At 47.7% G+C, this 17,383-nt stretch overlaps 1 protein-coding gene across 2 annotated transcripts in view; it reads left to right on the forward strand.

The window, feature by feature from the left end:
* The window catches only part of LOC144132685 (uncharacterized), a 114,025-nt gene that overhangs the window by 399 nt on the left and 96,243 nt on the right, over positions 1-17,383 (forward strand). For both annotated transcript variants that reach the window (XM_077665280.1, XM_077665279.1), the window contains exons 2-3: positions 6,650-6,721; positions 9,582-9,608. In XM_077665280.1, coding sequence (XP_077521406.1) covers positions 6,650-6,721; positions 9,582-9,608 — 99 coding nt within the window. The remainder of the gene's footprint in view (positions 1-6,649; positions 6,722-9,581; positions 9,609-17,383) is intronic.

The raw sequence follows: 17,383 nt of genomic DNA on the forward strand, positions 1-17,383 counted from the left end.
TGCTAAGCAGCTTTACAGCTCGGCCCGGCTGCATACGAGCGGCTGTGCCGGAGGAATGAAGCTTCGAAAGACATTCGGCCAGTGATTGAAACTGCAGGGAGTAGGCAGGGAGGGCAGGGAGTAGGCATTAAATGAAAGCGGAAGGGAGGGTTACGTGCACTTAATGTGAAACCATTCGCGCTGTGCTCATATCCAGTACACCGTGAAGGATGGCGTTATTGCGCGAGAAAGACGCTTGATAGGGATAACACGAACCGTTGACAAGTCGCTTGAAAATAAGTCCCGGGACCCGTTAATGCGGCTGCGACCAACCTCTTCGCCTGTGCGAGTAGTATGTTAGCCTTATAATAAACTGCACATATCCAACCAAAATTTTAACTTTAACCCAACGTTTCGAAGCCGACTCGGCTTCTTCATTAGGGGTGACTGAGGGCAGTAGCTAGCGTCTTTTAAGTATGGAGGGGAGGGAGGGGTGGAAGCCTACAAGGTGGCGCCACTTGTGCACTTATGCGCAACTGGGCAGGGGCGCTAAACCTTTCTCAAATCACATACAAAGCTTGGAGGCTGCTACAGACGAACACATACTCACATCCTGAATGTCTTGCACCACATACAACCCACATTATACCCAAAAAAATGCCAGCTACGCGGGAGCACCCAAATTTGTATTACATTACATGGATAAGTGTAATGAATTGGTCCTGTTGGTCAACGTTCATAGTTAAAAACAGCGCTAGTCGTGTCTCCCATCCTTCGCACTCTTCGAAGTATTAATGCTACACGGGCTTGAGAAAGCATGCAGGCTGCCCCGAAACCCTCAACCTGAGCAGGCCGTGCCGTACAGCTCGAGCCTAGAGGACCGAAGGCAGCTGGTTTACCGGACGCATCAAGCAGTTAAGGCCGTGCACTAAGAGTCACGCCAGTTAGGGAGAAGCGGAGTTCTTAATGGAGAAACATGTTCTTCGCCACGAGCACTATACCCACCTGTAGTGTGCAAAGTCTGTGTAGCTTTTTACTAACGCTGTCTTTATTATCTGCCCTGAAGCCTTGAGCTCTTACCGCTAGGGTACGGCCCTGTACAATCCGTAATCAGACGTCCCAAAGTAATGGCTTTTAATGAAATTATGGGATTGCGGTTGGTTGGACCCATAGCCTTTACGGCTAGTGAGGGGTCCAAATACAACACAAGCACAATACTACCGCAGACCGTGTAAAATAAAAAACTTCAAGATTAACACACACAATTGATTCCTACATTTCCATGGAAATTAAATAGTGTTTTAAAGATGCTGAAAAGTTATTTTTTTCTTTAACTTCATTCGGGATTTCATTCCACACATGGGCTCCACTGTATTCTAGGAGTCTCCGGCCGTACATATTGTAACAAGCTGGTAAATTAAATAGATTGTTAGTTGCAGCTCTTGTTTGTTTCATTGGTAATCTAAATAAACTAAGGGGCAGGGGGTTGTTAGATTTTATTACATTGTTTACTATTTCAGCTATCTTCAGTTTATATGCCATTGATAGGGGTAAGATACGAAGCTGCTGAAAGAGTGGCCTGCTGGGGTGTGTATTATTTGAATAAGTTATCATACGAATAGCTCGTTTTTGAAGGCGGGAAACAGGATCTAGGTATGTTTTATATGTACCACCCCACGCTTCCAGGCAATAAGATAATTGACTGTGCACAAAGGCGAAATACAGAACGCGTAGAATTGGAAGATCAAAGCAGTCCCTGGCCTTTAGTAAAACATGACAACCATAGGCTAATTTGGAGCAAACATTATTAATTTGTTCTTTCCAGTGCATATCAGACGCGAACAGGACACCAAGATACTTGTATTGAGGCACCCTCAGCAGAGTCGTGTTGTCGATAGTTACAGATATACGTTCGTAGTTCATGTTCTTCCTGCGCGAGTGAAACACGGTGTACTTTATTTTCTCAGTATTAAGGGTTAACCGATTACTTTTAAACCACTGCGAAACTTCACCAAGCTCTTCATTAATTATACATTTAAGTGCCACTAAATTTTCCCCTGTAAAAAGCAGTGCAGTGTCATCAGCATATATTACAGCTTTCGAATATTTCAGCGTTGATGGAAGGTCATTAATATACAGGGAAAAGAATAGCGGCCCAAGCACGGAGCCCTGAGGCACACCTAGATTAATGCTTTGCGGTAGTGAGGCTAAATTGTTCACGACAACATATTGTTTCCGTGCTGTAAAATAGCTTTTAATTAGATCACGAATTTTCCCTCTTAAACCGTAGGTTTCCAATTTCTGTTGTAGTATTGTGTGATCAACCGTATCGAAAGCTTTTGATATGTCTAAATATACTACTATGGCCAGCTTGTTATTATGCAGTGCAGAATTTATAAGTTGTGAAAGAACAAGAACTGCGGATGACGTTGACCTTTGGGGCCTGAAGCCATGCTGATTATGACATATAATGTTATATTTATTTAGAAAATTTTGTATACGTTTACAAAGAACCTTTTCAAAAACTGTATTAATTGCATTTAATACCGATATTGGTCTGTAGTTTCGCGCATCAGATCGCTCACCGCCTTTATAAATAGGTACAACCCTTGCAACCTTCAGCTCGTCAGGGTATATTCCGTTTGCCAATGAATGGGTAAATATGTGTAGTAGATGGATCGCTAGTATATCAATGTTGTTTTTGATCAGTCTAACGGGTATTGCATCAGGTCCTGCCGCCTTGCCGGCTGAAAGGCTGCCGACTGCAGTGATTACTTCTTCTATGTCTATGTCAGGCAAAGCAAAACTGTTGTCAACACGTTCCGGCATCTTCGCCGTAGGTGCGTCAGCATGAACTTGCGCGGCAACCGTAGGCCCAATAGAGGTAAAATAGGTATTGAATGATTCTACTGTGTCTTCGTCAACTGTCTCAGGGAGTGTTGCCGTACTGGATCGCAGGCCGATTGCGTTGTTCACTATATCGCAAATTTTTTTTGTATTTCCATGCGCCTTTTTCACCAGTGATGAATAATATTCTTTTTTTCTTTTTCTCATAAGAGATACAGACAAGTTCCTGCAGCGCTTATACTGGGTTAGGTAGTATTCGTTTGATCTCAACTGCTTCCATTTGCGATACCATTTGCGATAATATTTCAGTATTCATCCAAGGACACGTTGGCTGGCTGTATTTATTAGTGTTCGGCAGAGAGCTCTGTTCAATGGCATTTTTAAGGATGTCTAAAAAGTTCTTACACTCAGTATTGACGTTTTCATCATATGCCGTAGTGAAGTCGGCTTGTTCTAATGTTTCACGCAGTGCTACATAGTTTATCTTACTACGAATTTTACACTGCGTCAACTGCGCTTGTGGAGGCAGGTCTTTTTCTATTACAAGAAAAATGGGTGAATGGTCGGCTACCACCTCAGTGCAGGTACCGGCCAGCACACCTGGGACAATATTACAGAGGGCGTGATCTATTAGAGTACTTGAAGTACTTGTTACGTGGGTAGGTTCTGTAATAAGGTTACGTAAGGCAAATGATTCGAGAAGGAAAATGTAGCTGTTCTGTACTCCATGTGATAGATCTAAATTGAAATCGCCCATTATGACAATATTAGAGCGACGCCCATGAAAACATTCTGTTAGAATCATTTCAAACTTCTCAAGGAACTCCGTTATCGATGTGTTTGGTGTCCGATAAACCACACCAACCATCAAACCATCCTGAAGTTTTATGAACAGGGTTTCAATGCAGTCAAAACTAACAGACGCCACTCCCATTAGCTGGTAGGAGACACTATCTCTGACAAACATCCCTACCCCACCTCCCCTTGCTCGTGTATCCCGTGGCTGGGATAAAAATTTATAACCCGGGAAAGAGACTACTTCATCACGCTTAAGCCACGTTTCACTCACGGCTATTACATCAAAACAGGATTCATACCTTGCCATGTGTACAATTAAGTTATTTAGGTTACTTCGTATGCTGCGCACGTTACAATGCAAAATTGAAAAGCTTTTATCACGCATCAAATCGTCAACTTGTTGAAACGTAAAAGCCATGTCAAAAGAAACAGGAAAAATGTCATGCTAAGATATGAACGACAGAAAAAAAGAAAAGTCACACAACGTTGGCCAAGTCACCTTCACTTGTGATGTGCAGAACAGTAGAGTTGTCTGCCCTACGCATCAAAATTTTTCCTTGTGACAACCAAACAAACTTCCAGTTGTGGTCCTTAGCTGCTTTCTTTGCTTTAGATAGTAGTACTTTGTTTTCAACGCACAGGTGCTCATTAACAAACAAGGGTTCTTGTTCTTCAAAACCAAGCAGTCTCGTGTTCAGTTTGGTCTTTTTAGCTGCATTGAGCACTTTATCTCGGATAGACCTTGTGACAAACTTGACCACCACGTTTGGCTTATCCTTATCTTTAGAGCGCACTCGATACACTACATCAATGTCAGACTCGGCAAGTGCGACACCCAGGCGAGGGCACGCGAGGGCACGCATGCGAGGGCACGCGATGGCCTCCCTCAGTTAATCCCTGCCTAGGGCAGGGAGTAGGCATTAAATGAAAGCGGAAGGGAGGGTTACGTGCACTTAATGTGAAACCATTCGCGCTGTGCTCATATCCAGTACACCGTGAAGGATGGCGTTATTGCGCGAGAAAGACGCTTGATAGGGATAACACGAACCGTTGACAAGTCGCTTGAAAATAAGTCCCGGGACCCGTTAATGCGGCTGCGATTAACCTCTTCGCCTGTGCGAGTAGTATGTTAGCCTTATAATAAACTGCACATATCCAGCCAAAATTTTAACTTTAACCAAACGTTTCGAAGCCGACTCGGCTCCTTCATCAGGGGTGACTGAGGGCAGTAGCTAGCGTCTTTTAAGTATGGAGGGGAGGGAGGGGTGGAAGCCTACAAGGTGGCGCCACTTGTGCACTTATGCGCAACTGGGCAGGGGCGCTAAACCTTTCTCAAATCACATACAAAGCTTGGAGGCTGCTACAGACGAACACATACTCACATCCTGAATGTCTTGCACCACATACAACCCACATTATACCCCAAAAAATGCCAGCTACGCGGGAGCACCCAAATCTGTATTACATTACATGGATAAGTGTAATGAATTGGTCCTGTTGGTCAACGTTCATAGTTAAAAACAGCGCTAGTCGTATCTCCCATCCTTCGCACTCTTCGAAGTATTAATGCTACACGGGCTTGAGAAAGCATGCAGGCTGCCCCGAAACCCTCAACCTGAGCAGGCCGTGCCGTACAGCTCGAGCCTAGAGGACCGAAGGCAGCTGGTTTACCGGACGCATCAAGCAGTTAAGGCCGTGCACTAAGAGTCACGCCAGTTAGGGAGAAGCGCAGTTCTTTATGAAGAAACATGTTCTTCGCCACGAGCACTGTACCCAACTGTAGTGTGCAAAGTCTGTGTAGCTTTTTACTAACGCTGTCTTTATTATCTGCCCTGGAGCCTTGAGCTGTTACCGCTAGGGTACGGCCCAGTACAATCCGTACTCAGACGTCCCATAGTAATGGCTTTTAATGAAATTATGGGATTGCGGAGTCCAAACTGGAATGGTTCCGACACCCTTTGCGCATAGTCCGTCTGAAGTTCGTCTTCTCTGCATGTGTTTCTGTACAGTGCATACAGACTTTAGGTGTTGCATGTGTTTTCCGTGTGAATCTTATGGGAAGAGTTTAGAATTATCAATTTATAAATGGAACGTTCCAATTGAGAAATGTGAATAGGATTTTGAAGTTTCGACCACGTTTAATTTTTTCAGCGGCGAGTTATTTCGGGGGAATCTTCTTATGATCAGATTTTTGCCGCAACATGCTTAATTTTCACAGAACAAAATGCCACCGTGCAGGCTGATCGGTTGTGCAATTTCCAACGCGCCGTGTTATGTATCGTGAACGCGGACTGCTGTTTGTGTTTGGCTTTCTTTGTGTCAATTGGTTCACAAGAAGCCTCCATGTAAATAGACAAGCAGATTTTAAATTTTTTTGAAAGCAATCATGTTTGCCGGACAAGCGAACGAAACCGCTCACCGGAGCTCCTTGAAAAAGCTAAAGCAGGGGACAAAAAAAATTGGCGGTGGTTTAGCTCTGGTTAAACCTGGAGGGACGCGATAGCTACAGCTGGCCGAGTGGAACTCTGTCACTTGACCAACCACGTGATCAGCCGCGGCACCGCGCCGCCAGCAGCTGCTCCGCACCACGTGACGAACCAAGTGACAGCGTGGCGGCGACACCACCACGCTGAAGGCTGGAAATACTACCGCAATGTAGCTATCGCTAAAAACCTTTGTCTCCAGATGACGCGACATCGCTGCTGGTTAAAAATTCTGAATAGAAGCATTAGCCATTCGTGACGCATTATATCCCAGCAGCAACGTACCAGACAAGTTGTGCGCACCTGTTGGTACGCTGGGACTGAAAGGGTAAAATAACGTACCGCTTCTTACTGGACGGGCGCAAACGACCGTTTTTAAAATTAGTGCTTTGGCACTGAGCTGCTTTGTCGTTCTCATGGCCAGAAGTGTCGAAAGCATGCCCTAATTTGAGCTTCGCTTCTCAAATTTCGTAGTGCCCCGTCTCACAGTGTGGGAGCTGTCAAGGTCACATGACATTGCATGCATGCTTTTCTTTTTTCAGGTTCAGGATCCACTACAGCGGGAAGTGGCGGCCCAGGTGGCCCAGGAGGGCCCGATGGCCCCCCAGGAACAGGTGGTACAAACTGAGCTGCCGCTATTTTGAGTCTCTTTGATGAATTCTAAACACACGGACGTGCGTTGAGGCCGAACAAAAGCAGAGTACATTGAAGTGGGCAGGTGTTGCCCGTTCGTTTCCTTTCTGCCGTGAAAAATAGGTTCGAGGTAAAACGAAACTATGCTTGGGGGATAGTCAGTCTTGCCATGCGAAAATAATCATGCTCTCTTTGATATCGACCACTCCCGAGCCGACCAGGCTGTAAACGTATAATGCAACTTGGAACAACTCTGCATCATTTGCGTAAGCGTTTGCAGTTCTCTTATCTCATATCTAAGAATTCCAAATGTGCAGCGTAGTACGAAGGTAGCTGTATTTACTAATCCCTAAATGTACAGAACAAATTTAAGTGGCCAAGGAAAGTGCATAAGAAAGAAGAGCATTTCATACATGAAGACCAAAGAAAAAAGAAGCAATGGTGCATTGTACTTCCTAAAATACCTTGTAAATAAAGAACAGAAAAAAGCATTCATTGAAAGCGAACAATGCATAACATTGTAACTCTTTTAAACAAAAGATTTTCCAGTCGCGGGGGCTACGTGCTAGGAAAGAACGGCGGTATGTGGTGTTGCTAGGCATAGTTGCACGTGGTTGTAGGCGCTATTACTCGGGGCACAGAGAAACAGTACTGACAAAAAAGCACAGGGAATAGAGAGAACCACGTAAGCGAGAACGCCGATAACCTCGCGCAGGCAAAAAAAACCGCTCCCCGACCAAACACTACGGTGGCAGGTGATGAAATAGCAAGTCACTGCTTAAAAAAAAAGAAATCCAAGGGTTTACTTAAGTCTGCTCAGGAGCAGTAATGCGAAAGAATTCGTCTTACTGCTGCTGATTGTTACGCACGCGGTAAGTGGTCCCAACGTGGTAAGCGGTCGCGGAGCTGACGGAAACGTGGCGCCATCTGGCTCCCTCAGGACAGTGCACGCGCAGTCGTGGCATCTGCGATCGGCTCGGCTGCGCCGCTCTCTATCGCAGAGGCCACGGCGCAGTGGCGGGGCGCGGTACACGCTATGCTAAACGTAATTTTCCCTTTTCTCTGCGTCAGCTTACTGCAGGCTTGGCAATTCTTCTGTGACACTCTGCTGTACGCTCGGAGCGCCGTTTTGTCGTTGCGTTGTGGTTTCAGGGTGCTACTGTTTCACCGTGCAATGTTTTAGATGCGCCCTTTCTTGGTGCTTTGTTTTTTTTTTTTGTCGCCCGGGCATTTTCTGTTTGGCGTTTTAACGGGCGCTGTTATTCCCGTGCATTACATACCAGTGTAAAGTCCTGCGTTGCACTGCCTCGCGGGCATGCACATTTTGCTGTGGTACGTCGCTTACGGAACGCTCACGTCAATGCGGCGACAATCATCGAGGGTCAACAACCAAAATAGTTAACCTTCAGCATTCACTTGAGTATAGCATGGCAGCTTGAACGAAACTTATGCACCTTTCCTCAGACAAGGATGCTTGAATTACTTTTTTTGGCGCTGCATGGGTGCGCCCAGGTGGAAACTCCGCTGATTAGAGCCTGCTGCACTTTAGGGAATCAGCCTAAACACATTGCACTAATGGTGATAGTCGGCGTTGTGGCGAGGACTGGCTTGAGCGGCTCAGGTACGCTGTAAGGGTCGATAAAACCCAAGTTGAGAAGAAAGCACGGGATAGCGTCGAGTTTTACAGTTAGCTTATTGGTTTTGTGGCACTCTCACACTTCGTCCGTCTCGGCAGGATTGACGCGGTAACAATGCATGCTACACCACTTCAACGTGATCCCCATTAGCGATTTTTTTTGTCGGTGGCATGTTTTAATGTAATAAGGGACGTTTAATACCTCTGAGACAAACCGCTGGTGACTCCGTCTGCAAGAACTGGCATAGTCAAATGAGAGGAATTAAAGCCTCAAGTTAGCGTTCATGACTTTTCTGAAGAGATATTATACAGAAAATTCAGACACACGTGATCCCATCATAATGAGATATGTAGTCATATATGACTTGCCACTGCGACCGCATTAGCAGCTGTTATGCCTTTACTGGACGGGACGTCAGTTCAGCGCTAGTGAGGTCACTTACAGTGGCAATGCTGTTTTACGTCACGCCCCTCCAGTTAATTGTAATGCTCCGATCTAGTGAACATTTTCGGTGGGAATGCTCTGATCTGGTGATTTCAATATTTTTTTTCAGCCGATTGGAATGCTCAGATCTCGTCATGTAATTTTTCTCCAGCCAACAGGAATGACCCGGTCAGACGACTTCACTTACCTGCAGCCAGTGGGAATATTTTATCACTGACGACGCTTTTTGACCCCATGGGGCTTGTAATGCGCCAAAAAAAATGACTCCTGCAAGAGTGTTGCGCCATGCGACCAGCCTTAATTAACAGGCGAAGCTTTCTTGAAGCCGTCCCCTTTTTATCTTCCCTGGGCCGTAAAATGCTTGCCCTCCACTAAGTGAACGCCTCACGAGTTGTCGCATCGGCCTACTTCCAACCATTTTATTTTCATGACTGGAGTTCTAAGCGGCCACGTGATGCTTTCTTTTAATGTAGATAACATTTTTTCCTCACTGCCTGCTGTTCATTCACCTTTGAATATCAGCAGCCCACCGATCGGCGGATCTAAAAGACCGCATAGCGGCCCGCTCTGAGCACAGGTCTCCTGGTCTACAAATTTGCGCTTCAGGTCACATATCTCGGCACAAGCGTCATGCTGGACTGCTCACATGACATGTATATCGCCTTGTAGCTCGCTATCATTATTATCGGGCTCTTGAGTATGTCTATGAGTTTTTTGTGCCTGTTGATGAGAAATATTGAAACTTTTTTTTTCCGCACAGGAGGTGATAGCTCCATAGACCCGTCAAGTAAGTTCTCCATTGCTCTTACGAAGTCACAAAGGGCTTAAAAAGGGCTGGTGGAAGGTATCAGTGCGCATTGTATTTTTGCTCCCTGAAGCGCTGAAATTCAGCCAGCATGATATTAAGGCGAAAGCCTTTAATGGCTCATACTGTCGTCCGTCCGTTAACAGAGGGTGTCACACGTGCTAACTCAGGAACTAAAAACAATGGGAGAAAATGGTTGCTTTCAGATAGAGAAGGAAAAAATGAACCTAGAAGCCAAGCTTGATGACTATGTAGAGTAATTATAGTCAAAATATCAAAACTGCGACGAAATAGCGCGGACGTAATTATAGCTGCGGGAGCGACGTGACGTCACATCCACCGGAAGTCGTCACAACAGTATAAATTTCCACAAAATGGTCAGAAAAACGTCGGATATTTGCCAAATTAGATGGGAAAATGTGAAATTAAGCGTAATTAATACTTATGATCTCCAAAAAATGTATCATTTGGGTATCGATATAGCCTCGGGAAGGGTGTGACGTCACATCCAACGGAAGTCGTCGCGGCATAGTGAATATTGTCACGGAATGGCCAGCTTTCGCCTGTCAACAGTTTAGTTGCCAAAGTATCTCGTATTTTTTTATATTTCCGGAGAAATATTAATATTAGGCAGCTATTATGTCAAGAGTAGTGATAGATGCAGGAGTAAAGTTTCAGTAAAAAATAACGCAGCTTCAGTGCCAAGGTAGAAGAGCAGTTTCTTGCCCTTTTTTCAGAACGAACGAATTTTGTGTAGCATCGCGGTGTCCGCCTTCATGGTGGCATGGCTCTCGTGCAATCGCACCGCATTTCGGTTACAAGAATTTTTGTCACGACGAAAGCAGATTCCAGAATGCTACGATGATATATGCTGTGCTCAAATAAGTATAGGTATTTTACATGTTCTAAGCATTCGAGTATTGTCGGCGCCGCAGTGGTACTGGCAGCACGAAGAGAAGTTTTGTTTAATGCGAGAATATGGAGCGCTGAACAAACTGTGGCGGAGCAACAAGCTATTGCAAAAGCGACGGCCTTCAGCTTCTAGCTGGGAGCACGCTAAGCCCGAATGAATCCATGGCACACAGTGGGCTCTGATGCGGTCCGAGCGTGTATGTTTGCATAATCCTTCTATATTCTGAAATCTGGAGAGGCGCGTTTTTTCTACTGGAAGTGGATTGCTTCCAGAAAAGTAATTTACCGCTTCTTACCTAGGACGAGCACACAAAGGTATGACAGGAAGGGCGCTCACTGGATCTAAGACTCGTTACATTGATTTAGAAAGAATGCTGGCAGCGCATGCGCATTGATGACCATAGCATTCAACATAAATTTAATGAGCGTGCGTTTCAGTAAACTTACTTTGAATTTACGCCCGTCATGTGATGTCTGTCTCTGTGCTCATTTTAAATATGTATAGCTGAATTGCTTTTCTATAGCCAAACAATGTGTGCTACTAAAAATACTTTTGTCCAGAATTGCTGGGTAGCGTCGGGCAGCCATCAGAACCCTCCATATCTGAAAATCAGAGGACTCCCATAATTTGGAAAGCCGGCCACCGGAAAAAAATTCGAGAGGACACTCAAAATATTAGAAGTAGGCTTAGCCCGGAAAATGAATTAGGATGAGTTAGTGAGTATGTTGAGGAGGATTAGTTGGTGGGATTAGTATAACAATATATGATGATCCCATGAAAGGTACTCGAACATTACGAGGGCGCTGACTTACTCATACCATATAAGGGCAATGAAACCGGTTCTAACCGGAGTTTTTGCAAGAACAACATTAGTCCAAAATTTGGTTAAGATGAACTCAAGCTTTTTGTTGCGTATTTCTGAGGTTTGACTGCACCGCCATCTACTGCTCGTCCAGTGATCCATATCTACTGCTCGTCCAGCGGTCCATATTAGCCGCAGCGTCACGAGTCTGAGTCGAGTGGCGGCTAAGAAATACTCATTTCGAACTTAAAAGTTCGCAGCAATCGACATGTCTTTCGCCGCTGAGCTACAGCCAACAGAGCCTTCCAAAGAGCCAAACAATCCAGTTTCGCTGTGAGCGAAAGTCTGCTGGAATTGTTCTCAGTGCGTGACATGTAAAATAGCGCGACAGCACACAAGAACAAGCAAGAACTCTCAAAGTTCTCTTACTCTCAAAGTTCGCTTACACCCAGTAAACATAAATACCCACGAGAGCAGCAGATTGGACAGCCGTCGCCGTCTCAAGGCATTCCGACAGCTCGTCATTCTCAGCCTCCAACTCAAGAATAGCCCTTAGCAGTTCTGGTTTTCTGAGTTTGTCTGAGACATCCAGACCCAACTCTCTTGCAAGCTCCAGCAATTTCGGTTTGCGCAACGACTACAAATCCATGGCTTCTCCGAATGCTGCTTTCTCTACTGCCTACTATTGTCTTGCCGCAAACTAACCCGGCAGCAACGACAACACAATTACCAGCTCTGTTTCTGACACTAACAAAAGCCTGGCAAAACTCAGAAGAAGAAAGTCCCGCACTCACCAAACCTCGCAGCCAAGAATTCAGCGCAGTCGTTCCGCTGCAGACAACCAGTCATCACACAGGGCTCGTTGCACTGCTCCCGGATGGTCGTTGTGCTGCTCAGCATACAGTTGACCGCATATCTTCGCTGCTGGCCTCTGTTGTCGCGATCCCACCGCTGGCAACCAGTTGTTGCAAAAGGGTTGCAAGCCCCAAGGGTAGCGTTGGCCTGGCGGCCTGGGGCACAGCTGGAAACATCCGAAGGTCCCGGCAAAGGATGAGTCGACTGGCAACAGAACAACTTGTTTATTCTGGCATCGCAAAAGAGCAGCCGGTCAGGGCGACCACGTTGCTCGAAGGAAGAAATCGAAGTCTCCCTTTGGCGTCCGAGGCAGCTGCCTTTTAAACCCTCGGAGTCGAGGGCAAGAAGGAACGGCTCGGGATGAGGCGCCCGATACGGCGACGCTCGGACATGTTCAGACGTGACGTGCGCGTCCGCCGGGCCGGCGCCGGTCAGACCTCCTCGCCTCCCAGTTGGGGAGCTCCTCTCCCCGGCTGCCGCACTTTGACAAGCGTGGGCACCAACATGCACACACACACACACGCACACACGACGACACGTGGCATTGAAACCTGCCTGGACGCGCTTGGCGGGAGGCGTTACGGCAGCACTGAACGGGCCCCAAATGACCGCCACTTTGAACGAAGCCCCGGCGTCCGTTGCATCCGCGCCGGCTATACCGCGCGTCGTAGGCGAAACGTAACAACCGTCATCTACTGCTCGTCCAGTGATCCATATCTACTGCTCGTCCAGCGGTCCATATTAGCCGCAGCGTCACTAGTCTGAGTCGAGTGGCGGCTAAGAAATACTCATTTCGAACTTAAAAGTTCGCAGCAATCGACATGTCTTTCGCCGCTGAGCTACAGCCAACAGAGCCTTCCAAAGAGCCAAACAATCCAGTTTCGCTGTGAGCGAAAGTCGGCTAAAATTGTTCTCAGTGCGTGACATGTAAAATAGCGCGACAGCACACAAGAACAAGCAAGAACTCTCAAAGTTCTCTTACTCTCAAAGTTCGCTTACACCCAGTAAACATAGATACCCACAAGAGCAGCAGATTGGACAGCCGTCGCCGTAGCTCAGTTGGTAGAGCACCGGACGAGATATTCGGAGGTAGTGGGTTCGGATCCCATCGGCGGCACAGTTGTTTTTTCTGCTCCTTTATGAGTAATTTTCTTTATGCGATAGAATATTCTAAGTATTATTATCCCATTGATTAGCACTACACATGAAAAAAAAATTAAACATTCCCCTATGCACCTTGGTTTCGGTGACCGTTGGCTCCCTTCATAGGTTTGTCATACGAGCCCCTCATTTCCTTAACTTTGCTACTAACTTAACAAGGGTCTCGGTTCTGGCAGTCTTGATGCATAGGTAGCATAAGAGGGCTCTCGCACAGTTTCCGCCCTCGCCCCTCGATGATCACGTTCTACGTCACACTCGCGCTATTACACGACGTGCTACGTCCGCCGCTATGAGCGAGGGTGGCGCTGGTGAACACTCTCAAGGTTAGCGTACACCAAATAAACATAAATACCCACGACAGCAGCAGATTGGACTGCCGTTGCCGTAGCTCAGTTGGTAAGAGCACCGGACACGATATTCGGAGGTCGTGGGTTCGGATCCCACCGGCGGCATGGTTATTTTTTCTGCTGCTTTATAAGTAATTTTCTTTAAGCGATTTATTAATCTAACTAATATTATCCTACTGATAAGCACAACACATAAAAAATAACAATAACGTTCCCATATGTACCTTGGTTTCGGTGGCTGTTGGCTCCCTTCATAAGTTTGTCAAACGGGCCCCTCATTTATTTTACCTGGTGTGCTAATAGCTTAACGAGGGTCTCGGTTCTGGCAGTCTTGATGCCACAGGTTGCTTAAGAGTGCTCTCGCACAGTTTCCGCCCTCGCCGTTAGATGACGTTCCACGTCACGCTCGCGGTATTACAGGACGTGCTACGTCCGCCGCTATGGTCGAGGGTTGCGCTGGTGAACACTCTCAAGGTTCGCGTACACCAAATAAACAGAAATACCCACGAGAGCAGCAGATTGGACAGCCGTCGCCGTAGTTCAGTTGGTAAGAGCACCGGACGTGATATTCGGAGGTCGTGGGTTCGGATCCCACAGGCGGCATGGTTGTTTTTTCTGCTGCTTTATAATTTTCTTTAAGCGATTTATTAATCTATGTAATGTAATAAGAACACAGTACGCTACTAATACAGCACACACAGCACACCACAGTAATAAGAGCACAGCACAGTAATAAGCATAGCGTCACGAACAACCAGCGGAACCGTCCAGGCACATATCAGAGACCGCGTTCAGTCTAGAGCACGCACGAGCGACCGAGCGTTCGGCGCTCGAGCTTCGGAGTGTTCGGCGCTCGAGCTTCGCAATGTTCGGCGCTTCTCGTCGTCTTCTTCGTTGAGCGCCAGCCTGTGAAGATTCTAAAACCCGTGTCCAGTCTTACAACTCCCCCCGGGCGAAAGGGCGCCATCCTGGCGGCCTAGGGCGATGAGACGATGGCGGGGTCGTAGTAAGGTTTGAGGTGGGTCGTGTGGACAATTTCGCTGCCTCGGCGGCGATGATCAGAGGATGGCGTAAGGGGTTCGATGAGGTAATTGACGGGGGACGTCTGCTGAAGAATACGGTAGGGTCCCTGGTACTTGATAACATGTTTGGACGAATGGCCGAGACCTGAGGAGGGTACCCAGAGCCAGACCAAAAGCCAGGAAGGTAAGCGGGAGGAAGTGCAGGGGAATTACGGGTGCTTTTCTGCTGCTGCTGGGCTTGAGAAGTGAAGGACCGGGCAAGCTGTCGGCATTCTTCGGCATAAGTTGCGGCTTGAGAAAGAGTGGTAAATTCGGAAGCATCAGGGCGGTAAGGTAGAATGGTGTCCATTGTGCAAGAAGGCTCACGGCCGTACAGGAGAAAGTATGGAGAGAATACGGTGGTGGCTTGAGTAGCGGAGTTATAAGCGTGTGTGACAAAAGGGAGAACGCGGTCCCAGTTACAATGGTCGGAAGCAACATACATGGCAAGCATGTCGCCGAGGGTGCGATTAAAACGCTCAACCATGCCATTTGTCTGGGGATGGTAGGCGGAGCTGGTGCGGTGAACAACGTTGCATTCCCGAAGGAGAGCTTCTGCAACTTCTGAGAGGAAGGCTGGACCTCTATCGCTGAGCAGCTCTTTGGGCGCACCATGGCGAATAATGATGCGATGGAGAATGAAAGATGCAATGTCGTGGGCTGTAGCGGATGGTAAAGGCGATGTTTCAGCGTAAGTTGTCAAGTGGTCGATGGCAACGATGGTCCAGCGGTTCCCGGTTGATGTGCTGGGAAGAGGGCCGTAGAGGTCGATGCCAACACGCTCGAAGGGCTGTACTGGGCAAGGCCGCGGCTGCATAGGAGCGGCGGGTCGGCGAGGTGGATGTTTTCGTCGCTGGCATGCGGTGCAGGACTGAACGAACTGGCGGACGTAATGGGCCATCCCACGCCAGTAGTACCGCTGTCGTAGACGGGTTAAAGTCCAAGAATCCGGCATGGATACACTGGGAATCATCGTGGTAGGAATAGCAAATGAAGGAGCGAAGATGTGTCGGAAGGACGAGAAGCCACTTGCGACCATCCGGGAGATATTTGCGGCGGTAAAGGAGCTCGTCTCGGATGGCGAAATGGTGGGACTGACGACGGAGAGCACGGGAAGGAGGTCGAGACGATTGGCCAAATAGGAGATCAAAAAGGCAAGTGATCCACAGGTCTTTGCGTTGCTCGGAAGTCATATCAGTGAATTCAAACTTCAGAGAAGGCAGGGCCGATATACAAGGCGCTGCCTCAGATGGTACAGGGGAACGTGAGAGGGCATCAGCATCGGCATGTTTGCGGCCGGAACGATAGATAACGCGAATGTCGTACTCTTGGAGTCGCAGAGCCCATCGCGCCAGTCGACCAGAGGGATCTTTCAAAGACAGCCAGCAGAGGGCGTGGTGATCGGTGACAACGTCAAAAGGGCGCCCGTACAGGTAGGGGCGAAATTTGACGATCGCCCAAAGGATGGCTAAACACTCCTTCTCGGTGACAGAATAGTTGGCCGAAAGGTCGTGGGTGGAAAGGAGCTTGATCAGGGGGCGACGATAGTGGCAAAATTGCGGACAAAGCGGCGGAAGTAGGAGCAGAGGCCGACGAAGCTACGGAGGTCTATTACAGAAATGGGATTCAGAAATTAGGCCACAGCTCGCAACTTGGCCGGGTCCGGGAGAATGCCATCCTTCGATACCACATGACCGAGAATGGTGTGCTGCTGAGCTCCGAAGCGACACTTTTTCAAATTAATTTGGAGGCCAGCGTCGGCCAGGCAGCGAAGAAGTCTCGAGGCGCTGGAGATGAGAGGGAAAGTCCGGAGAAAAGATTACAACGACGTCTAGATAACAAAGGCATGTGTGCCATTTGAGCCCTCGGAGTATGTTGACCATCATGCGCTCAAATGTGGCGGGTGCATTGCAGAGGCCGAAGGGAATGACATTAAATTCATAGAGCCCGTCCGGTGTAATAATAATAATTGGTTTCTGGGGAAAAGAAATGTCGCAGTATCTGTCTTATATATCGTTGGACACTTGAACCGCGCCGTAATGGAAGGGATAAGCGAGGGAGTGAAAGAAGAAAGGAAGAGAGAGAGGTGCCGTAGTGGAGGGCTCCGGAATAATTTAGACCACCTGGGGATCTTTAACGTGCACTGACATCGCACAGCACACGGGTGCCTTAGCGTTTTTCCTCCATAAAAACGCAGCCGCCGCGGTCGGGTTCGAACCCGGGAACTCCGGATCAGTAGCCCAGCGCCCTAACCACGGAGCCACCGCGGCGGGGTATCGAATGCAGTTTTTGGGCGATCGGCCTCCGCCATCGGCACCTGCCATTAACCGGAGCGCAAGTCCAATGAAGAAAAGAACTCAGAGCCCTGCAGGCAGTCAAGGGCATCGTCGATACGGGGGAGAGGGTAAACGTCCTTGCGTATAATCTTATTCAGACGACGGTAGTCCAAGCAGAAACGGATGGAGCCGTCTTTTTTCTTGACCAGAATCACTGGCGATTCCCACGGGCTGTGCGACGGTTGTATCACGTGACGCTGGAGCATGTCGGTCACCTGGGCGTCAATGATGCTGCGTTCAGCGACTGACATGCGGTACGGACGTTGGCGCAAAGGGGCATGG

This window comes from Amblyomma americanum, chromosome 5 (genome assembly GCF_052857255.1).
Source record: "Amblyomma americanum isolate KBUSLIRL-KWMA chromosome 5, ASM5285725v1, whole genome shotgun sequence".
Lineage (NCBI taxonomy): Eukaryota > Metazoa > Arthropoda > Arachnida > Ixodida > Ixodidae > Amblyomma > Amblyomma americanum.